Below are 21,281 nucleotides of genomic sequence, written 5' to 3'. Positions count from 1 at the left end.
TGCATTGTTTAATGTTACATTGTTTAATGTTACATTGTTTAATGTTACATTGTTTAATGTTACATTGTTTCATGTTACATTGTTTAATGTTGCATTATCTTAATGTTGTATTGTTTAATGCTGCATTGTTTAATGTTGCATTGTTTAATGTTACATTGTTTAATGTTACATTGTTTAATGTTACATTGTTTAATGCTGCATTGTTTAATGTTACATTGTTTAATGTTACATTGTTTAATGTTACATTGTTTAATGTTACATTGTTTAATGTTACATTGTTTAATGTTGCATTGTTTAATGTTACATTGTTTAATGTTACATTGTTTAATGTTACATTGTTTAATGTTACATTGTTTCATGTTACATTGTTTAATGTTGCATTATCTTAATGTTGCATTGTTTAATGCTGCATTGTTTAATGTTGCATTGTTTAATGTTACATTGTTTAATGTTACATTGTTTAATGTTACATTGTTTAATGTTGCATTGTTTAATGCTGCATTGTTTAATGTTGCATTGTTTAATGTTACATTGTTTAATGTTACATTGTTTAATGTTACATTGTTTAATGTTACATTGTTTAATGTTGCATTGTTTAATGTTGCATTGTTTAATGTTGCATTGTTTAATGTTGCATTGTTTAATGTTACATTGTTTAATGTTACATTGTTTAATGTTACATTGTTTAATGTTACATTGTTTAATGTTGCATTGTTTAATGCTGCATTGTTTAATGTTACATTGTTTAATGCATCCAGCGGGGCGTCACAACTAAATTAGGCATAATAATGTGTTCATTCCATGACTGTATGTATCTGTATCGGTTGATATTGGAATCGGTAATTAAGAGTTGGACAATATCGGATATTGGCAGAAAAGCCATTATCGGACATCACACACACACATATATATATATATATATATATATATATATATATATATATATATATATATATATATATATTAGGGATGCACCGAAATGAAAATTTGTGGCCGAAGCCGAATAAAATTTAAACGCTTGGCCGAATAATGAATGCAGTTTTTCACAATTTTTTTTTATATTGCATAAATACCCTAGAAAAATATTTTGTATTTAGACATGTTTTTCAAATAAAGTAATTTTTTATTGAATATTGAATTTTTTTAAATATTCCAGCAGCCTTTGGTTTTCAAAAAAAGCACAAAGTTTATCATTTATATTAGGCCTTCAAACAAAACATGCATTCCAAAAAAAAATAAAGTGCATTAAAGTGGATAAACCCACAACAAATGAATTATTGTCCTTTTGGCAAAAGTCTGCTTAGCCACAGTAGATATGCTAATAATGTAAACAGAAGGCTCAAGTAAATCTCAATAAGTGTGTGCTTGTAACCTCATACACTTATACAGGTAGCCTACACAACAGGCTAATAATGTAAACAGAAGGCTTAAGTAAATCTCAATAAGTGTGTGCTTGTAACCTCATACACTTATACAGGTAGCCTACACAACAGGCTAATAATGTAAACAGAAGGCTTAAGTAAATCTCAATAAGTGTGTACTTGTAACCTCATACACTTATACAGGTAGCCTACACAACAGGCTAATAATGTAAACAGAGGCCCCACTAAATCTCAATAAGTGTGTGCATGTAACCTCATACACTTATACAGGTAGCCTACACAACAGGCTAATAATGTAAACAGAAGGCTTAAGTAAATCTCAATAAGTGTGTGCTTGTAACCTCATACACTTATACAGGTAGCCTACACAACAGGCTAATAATGTAAACAGAAGGCTCAAGTAAATCTCAATAAGTGTGTGCTTGTAACCTCATACACTTATACAGGTAGCCTACACAACAGGCTAATAATGTAAACAGAAGGCTCAAGTAAATCTCAATAAGTGTGTGCTTGTAACCTCATACACTTATACAGGTAGCCTACACAACAGACTAATAATGTAAACAGAAGACTCAAGTAAATCTCAATAAGTGTGTGCTTGTAACCTCATACACTTATACAGGTAGCCTACACAACAGGCTAGTAATGTAAACAGAGGCCCCACTAAATCTCAATTAAGTGTGTGCTTGTAACCTCATACACTTATACAGGTACACAACATATCCAACGTCACCGCACGTTGGTTGATTGCGTCACCGCGTCAAAAACCTGCGTCACACGCCACTATTCGGCCTTGTTTTTAACTCATTCCACCGAAGGCCGAATGTGGCTTTTTTTGCCATATTCGGCCGAATATATTCGGTTACCGATTTATCGATGCATCCCTAATATATATATATATATATATATATATATATATGGTCAAAGTAGCTCGCCTGCTGAAAAAGTGTGGGCACCCCTGATTTAGACAAACTAGAGATTTATGTTTTTCCGCCTGCCAGCGAGGATGTGTGGTTGTTACAGCGAAGAGAAGCCAATTTGGGGTGACTGCATGAAAAAAAAAAAAAAAAGAATTAAACACAGCGTATCACTGCCTGCGCACCAACTGAAACAAACGAGTGCCTTTCTTTGACATGGACAGTATTATTGCAGCACATTGCTGACGTTGAAGGGCTACTGCACACACACACACACACACACACACACACACACACACACACACACACACACACACACACACACACACACACACACACACACACACACACTTTGTGTAACTTCCTGTCCGCTGCGTTCAAAGCTACTCTACCAAAGCTACTCACAATATGTTTTTGTGGATGACAATAAATGACGATTAGCGCACAAAGTTCTTGCATCCAATTTATTTTCTTGTCTTTCCTCCGCCCGTTGAAGCTCGCAGGCAGAAGCAGCTTTCTCGTCTTGGGAGAATTTCGCCTTGGAGCTGCCTCATTAATTAGTTGAGCATATTATGCAGAACCGCCTTCTATCCTTTCACACACACACACACACACACACACACACACACACACACACACACACGGTCAATCTCTGCCTGAAAGATTTGCTGTGTTGTCTTGAGTGGTGTAAACAAGCAGGAAGGAGAAGCAGGGGGCAGGAGGAGACTGCCGGGTCTGCTCCTGATGATCAAACATTCAATTCGTCAATATCACCAAATCATCGTACTCTCTGACAGGTGAGTACTTTTTATATCTTTTTGCTGTCAGGTCACTTCTTCTCCCCTCAGTCTACAAAAAGAAAATCAAAGTTCAATGACGTTTGTTGATAGACAAAGTGACTTTTTCCATGAACGTGGCCATGAGAAGTTTAGTTTTTTATGTATCGTTTGTTGTGTTCCCCTTTTTTCAAATGAAGCATCTTAAGTGTTTGGAAAAGAGAAGTTAAAGGCCTGCCTGCTTGTGAATGTTATCCTCTTTTGTGCGCTGTAGAGACCGAGCAAGCGACACGTGTCGGCTGCAGGGTTTGGAGTTGATTCAGGATGCAGTCACTCCTCGCTCTGGTGATGCTGGGATTTCTGGTCTCCGTCGACTCAGGTAAGCCCGGACTAATTATGCTTTTTGTTTCATTTAATTTTCATGAGCTCCACCTAAAAATATGGTTTTAATCACATTTTTTGGCAGACCAAAATCTGACTCAGGGAACCCGATGCCTAGGGCTGCAAATCTTTGGGTGTCCCACGATTCAATTCAATATCGATTCTTGGGGTCACGATTCGATAATATATCCATTTTTTTCGAGTCAACGCGATTCTCGATTCAAAAACGATATTTTTCCGATTGAAAAGGATTGTGTATTCATTCAATACATAGATTTCAGCAGGATCTACCCCAGTCTGCTGACATGCTAGCAGAGTAGTAGATTTGTTAAAAACAAGCTTTTATAATTGTAAAGGACAATGTTTTATCAACTGTTTGCAATAATGTAAATTTGTTTGAACTATTAAACAAACCAAAAATAAGACTTATTTTATCTTTGTGAAAACATTGGACACAGTGTGTTGTCCAGCTTATGAGATGCCATGCAAGTGTAAGCCACTGTGACACTATTGTTCTTTTCTATTATTTTTATAAATGTCTAATGATAATGTCAATGAGGGATTTTTAATCACTGCTATGCTGAAATGATAACTAATATTGATACTGTTGTTGATAATATTCACTACTTTTGTTTTGTTCTGTGTGGTGTTTGTGTCTCCTCTCAATTGTTCTGTTTATTGCAGTTCTGAGTGTTGCTGGTTCAAGTTTGGTTTTGGAATTGGATTGCATTGTTATGGTATTGCTGTGTAGTGCTTTGTTGGATTCAGTAAAAAAGAAAAAAAACTATTTAAGAAAAAAAAAAAGACAATCGACTCTGAATCGCACAAGGTATTCGATTCGATTTGTATTCGAATCTCTATTTTCCCACTCCCCTACCGACACCCCTGCCATGCATAGTCCGCTGATATGTCTGCCAACAAGGTGACTTTCATGGCTAATTGGACTTGGGTCGCAAGCTCAAGTCTGGTCATCCTGTAGCTGGCCGCCTCTGGAGCGGGTGTATAGTGTTAAAAGGCTGAAACACCCAATGACCCAGAGGAACACAACTGATGATGCACACCCGGGAATGTTTTATCTTTCAGATCTTTCATTCACGTTCACTGTTCACCTACAAGGCCACCAAATAAATGTATGTGCTTGCAAAGGATGCAAACACCTCAGTCTGTGTTTTTCATTTGTTTTAGGAGGTTTTTTTACGTGTTTTAGGAGGGTTTTTTGTTGTTGTTTTTTTTAACGTTTTTTAGCAGTCTTATTACGTGTTTTAGGAGTAATTTATGTTTTAGATGTCACTGCGCATCTCTTAGGAGTCATTTTATGTGTTTTAGAGTCATTTTAGAAGTTGTTTGTTGTGTTTAGGGAGTCATTTTAAATGTTGTACTAGTCTTTTTAATGTGTTAAGTCATTTTATGTGTTTTAGAGTCATTTTAGAAGTTGTTTGTTGTGTTTAGGGAGTCATTTTAAATGTTGTACTAGTCTTTTTAATGTGTTAAGTCATTTTATGTGTTTTAGAGTCATTTTAGAAGTTGTTTGTTGTGTTTAGGGAGTCATTTTAAATGTTGTACTAGTCTTTTTAATGTGTTAAGTCATTTTATGTGTTTTAGAGTCATTTTAGAAGTTGTTTGTTGTGTTTAGGGAGTCATTTTAAATGTTGTACTAGTCTTTTTAATGTGTTAAGTCATTTTATGCATTTGTGTTTCGCACAAGAGGTAAAACATCTCATTCTGTGTTTTCTGGAATCGGAATTTTCTAGGTAATTATAAAATAAGTTTAATTCAACTCAATATTTAAAAATATGTGTTTTAATAATCTGTATTCTATTTCCAAAACTTAAAATATCATGAATAATTGTATCATTATTTCTGTCCTTCGTTTATCGCTGTTATTTGGGTGCGGACATGACCGCGATAAATTAATTTCTGCGGAGTATTAATCATTAAAATACGGCTTTAAAAAAGAATAAGGTTTTAATTCCATTTTCTTAGGTAATTTGAAAATATGTTTATTTCAATTCAATATTTGAAAATATATGTTTTAATGAAATGTATTTACTAAAATTTTAAAATATAATAAATGTTTTTTTTTTTTACATCGTTGTCCTTCCTTTCTCGCTGTTATTTGGGTGCGGACATGACCGCGATGAATGAATTCCTGCGGAGTATGAATCATTCAAATAAGGCTTAAAAAACAAAAATTCGGCTTTAATGGAATTTTTAAGTAGTTGTAAAATCATTCTTTTTTAATTTTTATTTATTTTTTATTTGATTTATTATTATTAATCAGTCCAACAAAATAATACACAATAAAATAATAATAATCCAATTCCAAAACCAAAGCCGCCCCCGCAACATTCAGAACTGCAATCAACAGAGCAATTGAGAGGACACACAAACATGACTCAAAACAATCCAAAAGTAGTCAAACAATAAGTAATAATATCAACAACAGTTTCAATATTATTGAGAATTCCAACAAAGCAGTAATTAGAAATCCCTCATTTAAATTATCATCACAGCCCTTTATAAAAAAAATAAAATAAAAACATTTAGTTGAATTTTTGAATTCTTAATTAAAATTAATATTTCAAAAAATTTAATGAAATGTATTGTATTAACAAAAATTTGAATCAAACTAAAATATAATATATAATTGTTTATTAATTTTTTTACATACAGTCCATTGTTTATCGCTGTTATTTGACCACAATAAATTAATTTCTGCGGAGTTTGAATTATTCAAATATGGCTTTAATTTAATGGTTTAAGTAATAACAAAATATTCTTAATTCAATTCAGTATTGGAGAAAAACAAATTTTTTTCATGTAAATTTGAATGAAACTAAAATATAATTGTGTCATTATTTTTTTACGTACAGTCATCGTTCATTGATCGCCGTTAATGACCCAATTATGACATGACATGGTGATAAATGAATAAGACTCATTTTAAAGGGGACCTATTATGCAAAACCAACTTTTATTACCAACTGGTACCTGCTGTTGTGTATTTGAAAGAATTTGAAATTGTTTTGGGGCAAACTGGCTCGTACATGCACATGCATCTTCCTTTGTTGCCATTTCTAATCAAAAGAAACAATGTTCTAACTTATTGTCAGTAGACTATCTCAGAACTGGGCAAATATTTTGACTTGGGGGCCACATCGACTGAAAAATAGTGTCCGGGGGGCCAAGGTTGATGTGCGTATAAATGATATATCCACATATAGCTGTAAAAATCTGCTGTACAGTATGTGTGTTTGGCTCCCTTTTTTTCAGGAGCACCAATACCAAAAGTCACAATGTCCGATAGAGTTCTGAAAACGTTATGACAGACCACCTCAAAAAAACGGAATGGAATTTTAGAATTTTTTGCTGAATGGGACACCCAAAATGTAAAATATAATAAAAAAACAGGATTTACAATATTAACTATGAACAATAAAACACTAAATATGAACAACATATCAATCAATCAATCGATGTTTACTTTTATAGCCCTAAATCACTAGTGTCTCAAAGGGCTGCACAAACCACTACCACATCCTCGGTAGACCCACATAAGGGTAAGGAAAAACTCACACCCAGTGGGACGTCGGTGACAATGATGACTATGAGAACCTTGGAGAGGAGGAAAGCAATGCATGTGGAGCGGGTCTAACATGATACTGTGAAAGTTCAATCCATAATGGATCCAACACAGTCGACGTCATTTACTTCTCAGACCAGCCCCTCCATAGTTGTGTATCTTTTACAATCAAGCAAAACACAACTAAAATAAAACAAACAGCAACATATAAATGCAAAGTGTAATACACACCTACAATAGGCCCCTCCCACCTCCAAAGACATGCACCTGGGGATAGGCCCCTCCCACCTCCAAAGACATGCACCTGGGGATAGGCCCCTCCCACCTCCAAAGACATGCACCTGGGGATAGGCCCCTCCCACCTCCAAAGACATGCACCTGGGGATAGGTTGATTGGCAACACTAAATGGTCCCTAGTGTGTGAATGTTGTCTGTCTATCTGTGTTGGCCCTGCGATGAGGTGGCGACTTGTCCAGGGTGTACTAGCTGAGATAGGCACCAGCGCCCCCCGCAACCCCAAAAGGGAATAAGCGGTAGAAAATGGATGGATGGATGTTCCATAAATATTGATGTTAAAGATTTCTTTTTTGGTGAAGAAATGTTTAGAAGTAAGTTGATGAATCCAGATGGATCTCTATTACAATCCCCAAAGAGGGCACTTTAAGTTGATGATTACTTCTATGTGGAGAAATCTGCATTTAGAATTGAATCACTTCTTTATTTTTCAACAAAGTTTTAGTTATTTTTATATCTTTTTTTCCCAAATAGTTGAAGAAAGACCACTACAAATGAGCAATATTTTGCACTGTTATACAATTTAATAAATCATAAAGTGATGACATAGTGCTGTATTTTACTTCTTTATCTCTTTTTTTTCCAACCAAAAATGCTTTGCTGTGATTAGGGGGTACTTGAATTAAAAACATGTTGACATGGGGTACATCACACCCTCAATAATGTCGGCCGGGTGAAAATTGGGACAAATTTGTGAGAATGGTTGCAGCAGTAGATTGTCGGGAGGTGCACTGAAATTCGGGAGTCTCCAGGAAAAATGGTGAGGATTGTCAAGAATGTTGCTAGGGCGGGAAAGCCATTCATAGAAGGTGAATTCATTCAAAAGTGCATGTTAGATTTTTTAAGAAATTTTATCTTGCAGCCCAGCCTCACCCAGTTTCTGCATCCAGTGGCCCCCAGGTCAATTGAGTTTGAGACCCCCCGATTTAAATAATTACAGTCCTTTAAAAACAGTAGTGCACATCATAATGGTGGCTACAGTTTGGATGTTAAAGGTCTAAAAAATTGTGCAGAGCAGGCTGGGATTGAAATCCTAATGTGCCGCATGTAAGCGCTGAAAAGTACAACATGGCTGGGGGGGGGAACAGACACACACACACACACAGTCAAAGTGGAGGCTCGTAAATAAGACCGCTGACAAAACGGTGCATTCTGAAAAGACGGTAAGAAAGTGACTTGAATATGGGCGGTAAAACATCATCTTTTGCAATGTTTTGACCCAAGAACTACCATTACATGTTATGTAGACCACAAGGAAGTCTTTTAATGTAGAACATCAATCATAATATGACTCCTTTAAGCGAAATATTTTCATAGCTCAGTCATAAAAAACTGTTTATGATCTTATAAATACATGTTTTAACATTATTTGAGCCCTCTAGACATGAAATAGGACGGCGTGGCGCAGTGGGAGAGTGGCCCTGCGCAACCCGAGGGCCCTGGTTCAATCCCCACCTAGTACCAACCTTGTCACGTCCGTTGTGTCCTTGAGCAAGACACTTCACCCTTGCTCCTGATGGGTGCTGGTTAGCGCCTTGCATGGCAGCTCCCTCCATCAGTGTGTGAATGTGTGTGTAAATGTGGAAGTAGTGTCAAAGGGCTTTGAGTACCTTGAAGGTAGAAAAGTGCTATACAAGTACAACCTATTTATTTATTTAAATAACACCCTTAAACCCTTAAATCAGTATTGTGATGCTGGTTTATGCTCAGTGTGATCTGATTGGTTTGGTCTCCTCTACAACAGTTGTTCTCCACCTTTTTTCAGTGATGTACCCCCTGTCAACATGTTTTTAATTCAAGTACCCCCTAATCACAGCAAAGCATTTTTGGTTGAAAAAAAGAGATAAAGAAGTAAAATACAGCACTATGTCATCACTTTCTGATTTATTAAATTGTATAACAGTGCAAAATATTGCTCATTTGTAGTGGTCTTTCTTCAACTATTTGGAAAAAAAGATATAAAAATAACTAAAAACTTGTGGAAAAATAAACAAGTGATTCAATTATAAATGCAGATTTCTCCACATAGAAGTAATCATCAACTTAAAGTGCCCTCTTTGGGGATTGTAATAGAGATCCATCTGGATTCATCAACTTACTTCAAACATTTCTTCACAAAAAAAGAAATCTTTAACATCAATATTTATGAAAAAAAATCTATCTGTCAACACTTAATATTGCATTGTTGTATTTATTTTCACACTTTATGAACTTACATTCATATTTTGTTGAAGTATTATTGAATAAATATATTTATAAAAGATTTTTGAATTGTTGCTATTTTTAGAATATTTTTAGAAAATCTCACGTACCCCTTGGCATACCTTCAAGTACCCCCAGGGGTCCGCGTACCCCCATTTGAGAACCACTGCTGTAGTGGCCAATACGACTGTAATATTGATATATTTTTCTGTTTATTTAGTCATTATTAGTCTTGAAAATACTTGATTCAATACCCCAAAAATGTTGAACATGTTTTAAAAAAATGTTTTTAATTAAACCTCCCCCAAAAATCTGCGTTGTGGAGAAACGGCAACATTTCAAAAGCGATGTGGCGAGGGAACGACTGTCATGTCGCGATCACTGCTGTGATTGATTCCAACTCTATTTTAACATCCTCAGCTGCTACAGGATATCAAATTGCAATTTCATGTCCACAAAAGCGTCTGTTGTTCTGTTCAAGCTTGACGGGATGTAGTTGCGTGAGTAAAGAAATCCAGCGGAAGAACGCAGGCCCAAATGCTGATTGGCACGTCTGTGTACCGTTCAGTGCTGGGAAAGTGTGGAAGAGAAAAATGCTGAACGTTGAGTCTCAGTTCTGCTTCAAGCTGCAAACTTGTAGAACCTGAAGGGAGAACTTTCTCTCCTTTGCTTCTTTGTGTTTTTTTGCCAAGAGATAGTCCCCAGCATGTCTGGCATGTACTATATAACAGTGTTTCCTAAGCATAGGGGCCGCCAGCGCCCCCTAGAATGTTATATATCTGCTTTTCAGCTGTTGTAATACACTTTTCTACCACTTGTGGCAGTAATGAGACTATAAAGCAGGGGTGTCCAAAGTGCGGCCCACATCTAATTGTTTCATGGCCCGCCACACATTCTGGAAATGCAAAAATAAATTAAAAAAAACACACAAAAAAAGTAGAATGAGGTGAAATCTAACAGGTAAAAGTTGCAATGTTGACACAAAGCTGCCTTGCAGGCTGTTTGCTTTTCTTTTCTTTTTCTTTATTTTGCTCTTATTGTCAAAGCTAAAAAAAAAAAAAAAGTTAAAACATTTTTTTTAATATTATGAAATATTGACCTATTTAAAGTCCTACTGAAAGCCACTACTAGCCACCACGCAGTCTGATAGTTTATATATCAATGATGAAATATTAACATTGCAACACATGACAATACGCCCGCTTTACTTTACTAAATTGCAATTTTAAATTTCCCGAGGAGTTTCTTGGTGAAAACGTCGCGGAATGATGACGTGTGTTTGATGTCTCCGGTTATAGCGGACATTATTTTCCAGCCCGATCCAAGCTATAAGTAGTCTGCTTTAATCCCATAATTACACAGTATTCTGGACATCTGTCTCTTATGTGAATGAGCTAAATAATATTATTTGATATTTTACGGTAACGTGTTAAAAATTTCACACATAAGTCGCTCCTGAGTATAAGTCGCACCCCCGGCCAAACTATGAAAAAAACTGCGACTTATAGTCGGAAAAATACGGTAACAATCTTTGTGATTGACACATGTTTTTAGATCATTTAACAGGGTATTAAATGGTAAGGTTAGAGATAATTATTGAATATGATCAAATCCGGTGCCGGTATTTTTTTTCTATATTTTTATTGAAACATTTTCAGAATGTGTTTGTTCTAATTTTGGCCAAAGTAAGACAAAGAAAACGATCTGAAGTTGTCTTTATTTTTTTAGTTTTAATGCCATGATTTTAAGAGTCTGTCCCGCGTGTGCACAGATTTTCTTCCATGCGGCTCCTGAGCTAAAATGAGTTTGACGGCCCTGGTCTAAGGACTGTGGGTGAAAAATAGCGGTTTGGCTAACCCTGGTATACTGGCAGAAATCTTTATTAACATGCAAAGTACCTGCAAGAAATAATTTAAACACACATATTAGCTTTCAGATGTGTATTAAAAATGGATGTATTTAATAATATGACCACTTAGCAGAAGAGCCAAGGACAACTCTATTAGCTATTGCGGTGCATTCTGGGAGTCTGTCCTGATCCGCTACTTGGATCATGTCATATTTTGTTTTTGTTCCGTCTTTGTATCGTGTTCTGTTATTGGACTTCCTTAGTTCCTGGTGGCACTTCCTGTTTTGTTCCGTTGCCATAGTTAAGCATTAGGTTCACCTGCCTTTTGTTTTTGACGCGCACCTGCCTTGTAATTACTCTCCTTATTTAAGCCTGCCTTTTTCGTTACTCGCTCTCGCATTCTAGTTTCTGTTTCGTACAACAGGTGACGACGCTGTTTTCCAATTGTGGTAAGAATCTATTTCTTGTACTTGTCAGCTTCCGCGCTACTTGCTTGTTTGTTCCCTAGCTCACATGCTAGCGCTTTTTGTTCTGTCTAGCTCCCATGCTAGTTCTGTTTGTTTTGCCTTTAGTGCCTTGTGCAAGTGTTTCTGTTCTCAGTTTGTTTTGTTAGTATTAATAAATCCTACTTTTTTACCTTTACGCTGTGTCCAAGTCCGACTGCCTCGTTCGAGAGAACGAACCATCACCACAATGCCAGCCAAATGTCACATTAGATTGTGAGCAAGAAACAGAAGTCATACAGGTAATATAAAAACAGTGAAGTGAAGTGAATAATATTTATATAGCGCTTTTCTCTAGTGACTCAAAGCGCTTTACACAGTGAAACCCAATATCTAAGTTACATTTAAAGCAGTGTGGGTGGCACTGGGAGCAGGTGGGTAAAGTGTCTTGCCCAAGGACACTACGGCAGTGACTAGGATGGCGGAAGCGGGAATCGAACCTGCAACCCTCAAGTTGCTGGCACGGCCACTCTACCAACCGAGCTATGCCGGAATCAGGGGACAAAAGGCAGTAAGATAAAAACCGCTTACCGCAACGCTGCATAGACAAGACAAGATGCGACAGGAGCGACATCGGCATTACAATAATCCAGCACTGACTGGAGGACAAAAGCAGGTACAAATAGGAGCGGGCTGATTGACGCCAGGTGTGGCCAGGTGCCAATCTGCCGCAGCTGAGGAGAAACAGCGCGCAGGGGAAAAAAACAGGAAAAAGACAAAATAAGAGCGCTGACAGGAACTAAAAACAGGAAATAATAATCACACAGTGGAAAAACTCAAACTGTCAGTGGCAAGCCTGACAGAGTCAAAGCATTAGTGGTGCAGTTTAGAACTTGCAAGGATTTCATGGCCTAAATAAAAGCTTGAACTCATGTAAGGACATAGTTATAAAACACATAATTACTGCAAAGTCATGATGTTGTATCACAACTTGGGTCGGTTCATTAAAGTTACTTAAGCATGTCCAATCTTTCCCCTCCCCAGTTCAGTGGCGGCGTCCCGTGATCAAGTTCAACTCAAAGACGTTGTCTGGTCCTGAAGTGGTGGTCAAACCTGGCACCCCGCTGGATTTGAGGTGTGAGGGTGACGGGCCTGTCAACTGGCAACCCAGGCTGGCCAAACACAGACGCTTCGTGTCCAGGGGGGGCGGCCGCGTCCGCACGCTGAAGGTGGAGCGTCCCTCGGCCGAATTCACAGGAACCTACAAGTGTTTTTACACAGGCGGACCACAGCTTCGTAATCTGACCTCGTCGCTTCACGTCTATGTCAAAGGTGAGCTCGGCCAATGTGAGCCAAACCTTCCAGACAAGTCGGTGTCAGTAAATAATTCATGTTTCTACATCAGATCCCAGCCGAGTGTTCTGGACCAGCAGCACCACTCTGAGGGTGGTGAAGAAAGAGGGTGAGGGTTTCATGCTGCCCTGCCTCCTGACCGACCCGGACGCCACAGACCTGAGTCTCCGCATGGACAACGGCACCTCGGTGCCCCCTGGGATGAATTTCACCGCCTACCGGCACCGGGGTATTCTTATCGACAGCCTGCACCCCCGCTTCAATGCTGACTATGTGTGCACGGCCAAGGTCAACGGGGTGGAGCGCACCTCCAGAACATTCCACATCAACGTCATCCAGAGTGAGACCACCAACCAAACTCAACTCTTAGCAACATTTTTACTTTACTTTTTACTACAAACCCCGTCTCCATATGAGTTGGGAAATGGTGTTAGATGTAAATATAAACAGAATACAATGATTTGCAAATCCTTTTCAAGCCATATTCAGTTGAATATGCTACAAAGACGACATATTTCATGTTCAAACTCATAAACTTTTTTTGTGCAAATAATCATTAACTTTAGAATTTGATGCCAGCAACACGTGACAAAGAAGTTGGGAAAGGTGGCAATAAATACTGATAAAGTTGTTGAATGCTCATCAAACACTTATTTGGAACATCCCACAGGTGTGCAGGCTAATTGGGAACAGGTGGGTGCCATGATTGGCTATAAAAACAGCTTCCATGAAATGCTCAGTCTTTCACAAGAAAGGATGGGGCGAGGTACACCCCTTTGTCCACAACTGTGTGAGCAAATAGTCAAACAGTTTAAGAACAACCTTTCTCAAAGTGACATTGCAAGAAATTTAGGGATTTCAACATCTACGCTCCATAATATCATCAAAAGGTTCAGAGAATCTGGAGAAATCACTCCACGTAAGCGGAATGGCCGGAAACCAACATTGAATGACCGTGACCTTCCATCCCTCAGACGGCGCTGTATCAAAAACTGACATCAATCTCTAAAGGATATCACCACATGGGCTCAGGAACACTTCAGAAAACCACTGTCACTAAATACAGTTCATCGCTACATCTGTAAGTGCAAGTTAAAGCTCTACTATGCAAAGTGAAAGCCATTTATCAACAACATCCAGAAACGCCGCCGGTATCTCTGGGCCAGAGATCATCTAAGATGGACTGATGCAAAGTGGAAAAGTGTTCTGTGGTCTGACGAGTCCAAATTTCAAATAGTTTTTGGAAATATTCGCCATCGTGTCATCCAGACCAAAGGGGAAGCGAACCATCCAGACCGTTATCGACGCAAAGTGTAAAAGCCAGCATGTGTGATGGTATGGGGGTGCATTAGTGCCCAAGGCATGGGTAACTTACACATCTGTGAAGGCACCATTAATGCTGAAAGGTACATACAGGTTTTGGAACAACATATGCTGCCATCTAAGCGCCGTCTTTTTCATGGACGCCCCTGCTTATTTCAGCAAGACAATGCCAAGCCACATTCAGCACGTGTTACAACAGCGTGGCTTTGTAAAAAAAAGAGTGTGGGTACTTTCCTGGCCCGCCTGCAGTCCAGACCTGTCTTCCATCTAAAATGTGTGGCGCATTATGAAGCGTAAAATACGACACCAGAGACTGTTGAAGGACTGAAGCTCTACATAAAACAAGAATGGGAAAGAATTCCACTTTCAAAGCTTCAACAATTAGTTTCCTCAGTTCCCAAACGTTTATTGAGTGTTGTTAAAAGAAAAGGTGATGTAACACAGTGGTGAACATGCCCTTTCCCAACTACTTTGGCACGTGTTGCAGCCATGAAATTCTAAATTAATTATTATTTGCAAAAATAAAATGAAGTTGAGTTTGAACATCAAATATGTTGTCTTTGTAGCATATTCAACTGAATATGGCTTGAAAAGGATTTGCAAATCATTGTTTTCTGTTTATATTTACATCTGACACAATTTCCCAACTCATATGGAAACAGGGTTTGTAATTCTATCGTTTCACCCCGCTCTAGAACTACGCTTCCCGCCATATGTCTTCTTGGAGTCGGACGAATACATCCGCATCGCTGGGGAGAAACTGAAGATCCGCTGCACGACACACAATCCTAACTTCAACTACAACGTCACCTGGCTTTACTCCACCATATCAGTCAGTATCATCTACTGTTGTCCCCATACAAAGATGTTGGTAACGGTAAAAAAAAAAAAATAATAATGTTACGATACATTAAACATATGTTTCTTGTTGCAATTTTGTTCCTAAATAAAATAGTGAACATACAAGACAACTTTTGTTTTATTAGTAAGCAAACAAAGGCTAGTCTGCTGACAACATTTTGTGTCATTTTCGATTCTATTATTTTGTCAACATTATAAAGGACAAGCTGTAAAAAATTGATTATTAATCGACTTGTTCATTTACTGTTAATGTCTGCTTATATTCCGTTTCAACATGTTCTATCTACACTTCTGTTCAAATGTAATAATCACTTATTCTTCTGTTGTTTGGGTACTTTACGTTAGTTTTGGATGATACCACAACATTTGGGTATCAATCCGATACCAAGTCGTTAAGGGGTCATATTCAAAGTCCTCATGTGTCCTGGGACATATTTCCTGAGCTTATACATACATCTTTAAAAAACGGGGAAAAAAAATGTGATGCTAAAAAATATCGTTGTAAGTAGATACGCTCCTGTACTTGGTATCATTACAGTGGACATCAGGTGTAGATCCACCCACGGCGTTTGTTTACATTGTGACGCCAGTGAGATACGGTGTGTAGTGAAGCGTGTTTAGCTACTCCTCGTCCTGCAGGAATGATACTTGTAAGAAACTTACTTCATTTGTCGCCATGTGATTAAAAGTGTCAGGCTTGCCACTGACAGTTTGTTTGAGTTTTAGTTTTTCCTCCTGTGTGTTTAGTATTTCCTGTCCTTAGTTCCTGTCAGCACTCTTATTTTGGTTCAGCTTCCTGTTTGTCTCCCTGAGTGCTTTGTTTCCCCTCAGCTGCGGCTGATTGGCACCTGGCCACACCTGGTGTCAATCAGCCTGTCCCTATTTGTACCTGCTTTGTCTTCCAGTCAGTGCTGGATTATTGATTTGTCGATGTCACTTCTTGTCGCTCTTGTCATGCCGATGTCGCTCTTGTCGTTGCTACGTGCCGTGTCGTATCTTGTCTTGTCTATGCAGCGTTGCGGTAAGCTATGTTTGATTGCGGTTTTTAGCTTACTGCCTTTTGTTCCCTGCTTCCAAGTTTGTTTTTATATTACATGTACGACTTCTGTTTCCTGCTCGATTCTTGCTAGCTTCCATGCTAAGTTCCTTTTTGTTTTCTAGCTCCCATGCTAGCTCCCTTAGTTTGTTATCCTCCTCGTGCGCGCTTTGTGTTAGTATCCTTTTGTTTGTCCTTGTTCTATTATTTAAACTAAATCATGTTTTCCTGTTCAATGCCTGCATCTTGGGGTTCGTCACAAACTAACTCTTACAAGAAGTAGCTAAAACACTGCAAACTGCGGAAGGACTTTAGCCGCTAGCTATGTCTTGAAGCACCTCTTCCTGAGGGCGTTTTAGTGTTATGACTTCTTCTTTATTGTTAGTTTTTAAGCCAAAATGCGCCCATTCTCCCTTTTCTGTCTGCACACTGTGTCTGTTTGGAAGTACTCTGTGATTGTGCGCTGCCAAACAAGCTCTTCTGCTCGTAAAAACAGCAATTTCACAACGTGACGACGACACAGGGGGGACCGGTGTTTTTTAGAGGCGGTATAGTACCGAATATGATTGATTAGTATCACGGTACTATACTAGTACTGGTATACCATACAGCCCTAGTATGAACAAATTCTTCATTGTTCATTCTGGACTTTGACAACAACTCTGAACTCTTGTTTTGTTGTCTCCAGAAAGCCAGCATAGAGGAGAGTGCGCGCTCAAGTGGTGAAAACCGGCTGGACATCGAGAGCATCTTCACCATCCCTGCTGTGGACCTGGCAGACACAGGAAACATTACCTGCGTTGGCACCAACGAAGCCGGCGTGAACAGTTCCAGCACGTACTTGCTGGTCGTAGGTAAGCTGCAGGGACGGTCAGGTCTGACGGGACTTGGGTTAAGAAGTCGGAGCTGATTGGTGGGAGTGCTCTGCGCAGACAAGCCGTACATCCGACTGCTGCCGCAGTTGTCGCCGAAGCTGGCCCACAGAGGTCTCTCCATCGAAGTTAACGAGGGAGAAGATCTGGAGCTCACGGTGCTCATCGAGGCCTACCCTCAAATCTTAGAGCACAGCTGGAAGACGCCAACATCTCCCAGCGTGTCCACACAGGAGAACACGCTCATCAGATACAACAACAGGTTATACTTCTTTTTTTTTTACTTCTCAATGTACAAAACCCATAAGCAGTGCAAATCCTTTTCAACTTATATTCTTTCTTTATATTTTCTTAGTTTATTTTGAAGATGACATACATACAACATTATACATCAGGTAATTTCATCATTTGGCAATACACAATACATCATGTCCGAAAAGGAGTAGGAAGAAGCAAAGATTATTTAATCGTCCCCCTTTTCCACTTCAGAGCGCCCACGATATATAAACATTCATTCACTGACCTTCTTTACAGCAAAATGACATTTGTGAGTGAGTAACACAGCAGTTTTCTAACATCTACTTAATTATTTCAGTCATTATTAACATATTAAGATGAAGAATATCTTATTTTCAATAAGTTTGAAAGTGTTTCTCATAATACTTCTTCTTTGTACTTTGTAAGCACTATTCATTTAAACAACCTCTTAAACTGGCTCATATCAGTACAATCTTTAACTTCTTTACTTCATCCGTTCCATCATTTAATTCCACATACTGATATGCTAAAAGTTTTAAGTGTTGTACGGGCATACAAATCTTTTAAGTTAGATTTTCCTTCAATTCAATAGACTGCAAAGATAAGATTTTTAATATTCAAACTGAAATTATTTTTTGCAAATAATCCATAACTTAGCAACACATTGCAAAAAGTTGGCACTGGGGCATTTTTACCACTGTGTTACACGGCCTTTCCTTTGAACACCAATTTGGGAACTCAGGAGACCAATTTTTGAATATTTCAGGTGAAATTCTTGCTTGATGTACAGCTTAAGTTGTTTAACAGTCTGAGGTCTCTGTTGTGGTATTTTAGGCTCCATATTGTGTGTTGTTGTGCTGGGACTCTTCACCCGCGAGCGTACTCCGGTAAGGGAATAAGGACACCGTTTTATGTTTCAACTTCTTTATGTAACTTTTAGCAGCCGCAGCTAAGTACACTCTCAAGTACACACACAGTTCTACACACCGACTCAAGGACCCTGAGAAGTAAACATAGCTGCCCGGTAAACTGCCTGACTTAAAACTTAAAGGTGCATGACTGTATTAATAGCTTGTTACGTCAACAATAATAGTCAATTATATTCAACAATTAACATATTAAATAAGGACTTTCTCTTCTATCTTCATCACTGACAAAGGGAATTTATAACATTGCGCCACACATTTTCAACGGGAGACTGGTCTGGACTACAGGCAGCCCAGTCTAGTACCACTTTTACTACGAAGCCCCAAAATGTGGCTTGGCATTGTCTTGCTGAAATAAGCAGGGGCGTCCATGATAACGTTGCTTGAATGGCAACATATGTTGCTCCAAAAGCTGTATGTACCTTTCAGCATTAATGGTGCCTTCACAGATGTGTAAGTTTTCACTGCTGGACTCTAGTAAGAAGTTCCTCAGCCTCCGAGGCAAAACCTCCCGGTTCTGTAACAACTTCTTCCCTCAGGCCGTAAGACTCTTGAACGCATCATAATTCAATCATCCCCTCAACTCCCCCCAAAATTGATTAACTTGCTGGAATAAAAAAGACAATATAACATACATCCATAAATGTGGACGCATGTGAAAAAGTGCAATATATTTATCTGTACAGTAATCTATCTATTTATTCATATATATTTATATATATTTATTTATTTTATATTTATATATATTTATTTAAATACATATGCACCTTATTGCTTTTTTTATCCTGCACTACCATGAGCTTATGTAACGAAATTTTGTTCTTATCTGTGCTGTAAAGTTCAAATTTGAATGACAATAAAACAAAATAAAAAAGGAAGTCTAAGATACCCATGCCTTGGGCACTAATACACCCCCATACCATCACACATGTGTAAGTTACCCATGTCTTGGGCACTAATACACCCCCATACCATCACACATGTGTAAGTTACCCATGTCTTGTTCACTAATACACCCCCATACCATCACACATGTGTAAGTTACCCATGTCTTGGACACTAATACACCCCCATACCATCACACATGTGTAAGTTACCCATGTCTTGTTCACTAATACACCCCCATACCATCACACATGTGTAAGTTACCCATGTCTTGTTCACTAATACACCCCCATACCATCACACATGTGTAAGTTACCCATGTCTTGGGCACTAATACACCCCCATACCATCACACATGTGTAAGTTACCCATGTCTTGTTCACTAATACACCCCCATACCATCACACATGTGTAAGTTACCCATGTCTTGTTCACTAATACACCCCCATACCATCACACATGTGTAAGTTACCCATGTCTTGGGCACTAATACACCCCCATACCATCACACATGTGTAAGTTAGTCATGCCTTGTTCACTAATACACCCCCATACCATCACACATGTGTAAGTTAGTCATGTCTTGGGCACTAATACACCCCCATACCATCACACATGTGTAAGTTAGTCATGTCTTGGGCACTAATACACCCCCATACCATCACACATGTGTAAGTTACCCATGTCTTGTTCACTAATACACCCCCATACCATCACACATGTGTAAGTTACCCATGCCTTGGGCACTAATACACCCCCATACCATCACACATGTGTAAGTTACCCATGTCTTGTTCACTAATACACCCCCATACCATCACACATGTGTAAGTTACCCATGTCTTGTTCACTAATACACCCCCATACCATCACACATGTGTAAGTTAGTCATGCCTTGTTCACTAATACACCCCCATACCATCACACATGTGTAAGTTAGTCATGTCTTGGGCACTAATACACCCCCATACCATCACACATGTGTAAGTTACCCATGTCTTGTTCACTAATACACCCCCATACCATCACACATGTGTAAGTTACCCATGTCTTGTTCACTAATACACCCCCATACCATCACACATGTGTAAGTTACCCATGCCTTGGGCACTAATACACCCCCATACCATCACACATGTGTAAGTTACCCATGTCTTGTTCACTAATACACCCCCATACCATCACACATGTGTAAGTTACCCATGCCTTGTTCACTAATACACCCCCATACCATCACACATGTGTAAGTTACCCATGTCTTGGGCACTAATACACCCCCATACCATCACACATGTGTAAGTTACCCATGTCTTGTTCACTAATACACCCCCATACCATCACACATGTGTAAGTTACCCATGCCTTGTTCACTAATACACCCCCATACCATCACACATGTGTAAGTTACCCATGTCTTGGGCACTAATACACCCCCATACCATCACACATGTGTAAGTTACCCATGTCTTGTTCACTAATACACCCCCATACCATCACACATGTGTAAGTTACCCATGCCTTGGGCACTAATACACCCCCATACCATCACACATGTGTAAGTTACCCATGTCTTGTTCACTAATACACCCCCATACCATCACACATGTGTAAGTTACCCATGCCTTGGGCACTAATACACCCCCATACCATCACACATGTGTAAGTTACCCATGTCTTGTTCACTAATACACCCCCATACCATCACACATGTGTAAGTTACCCATGCCTTGTTCACTAATACACCCCCATACCATCACACATGTGTAAGTTACCCATGCCTTGGGCACTAATACACCCCCATACCATCACACATGTGTAAGTTACCCATGTCTTGTTCACTAATACACCCCCATACCATCACACATGTGTAAGTTAGTCATGCCTTGTTCACTAATACACCCCCATACCATCACACATGTGTAAGTTAGTCATGTCTTGGG

At 38.7% G+C, this 21,281-nt stretch overlaps 1 protein-coding gene across 1 annotated transcript in view; it reads left to right on the top strand.

Moving 5' to 3' along the window:
- Positions 1-496: 496 nt before the first annotated feature.
- csf1ra (colony stimulating factor 1 receptor, a) overlaps positions 497-21,281 on the top strand; it is a 71,117-nt gene continuing 50,332 nt past the window's right edge. The window contains exons 1-7 of the mRNA XM_061902134.1: positions 497-3,096; positions 3,350-3,454; positions 12,872-13,159; positions 13,233-13,520; positions 15,199-15,335; positions 17,089-17,254; positions 17,333-17,534. Coding sequence (XP_061758118.1) covers positions 3,400-3,454; positions 12,872-13,159; positions 13,233-13,520; positions 15,199-15,335; positions 17,089-17,254; positions 17,333-17,534 — 1,136 coding nt within the window. The 5' untranslated portion in view covers positions 497-3,096; positions 3,350-3,399. The remainder of the gene's footprint in view (positions 3,097-3,349; positions 3,455-12,871; positions 13,160-13,232; positions 13,521-15,198; positions 15,336-17,088; positions 17,255-17,332; positions 17,535-21,281) is intronic.

The sequence above is a fragment of the Nerophis ophidion genome, linkage group LG05, assembly GCF_033978795.1.
Source record: "Nerophis ophidion isolate RoL-2023_Sa linkage group LG05, RoL_Noph_v1.0, whole genome shotgun sequence".
Classification (NCBI taxonomy): domain Eukaryota; kingdom Metazoa; phylum Chordata; class Actinopteri; order Syngnathiformes; family Syngnathidae; genus Nerophis; species Nerophis ophidion.
This window is presented reverse-complemented; position numbering and strand designations above follow the sequence as displayed.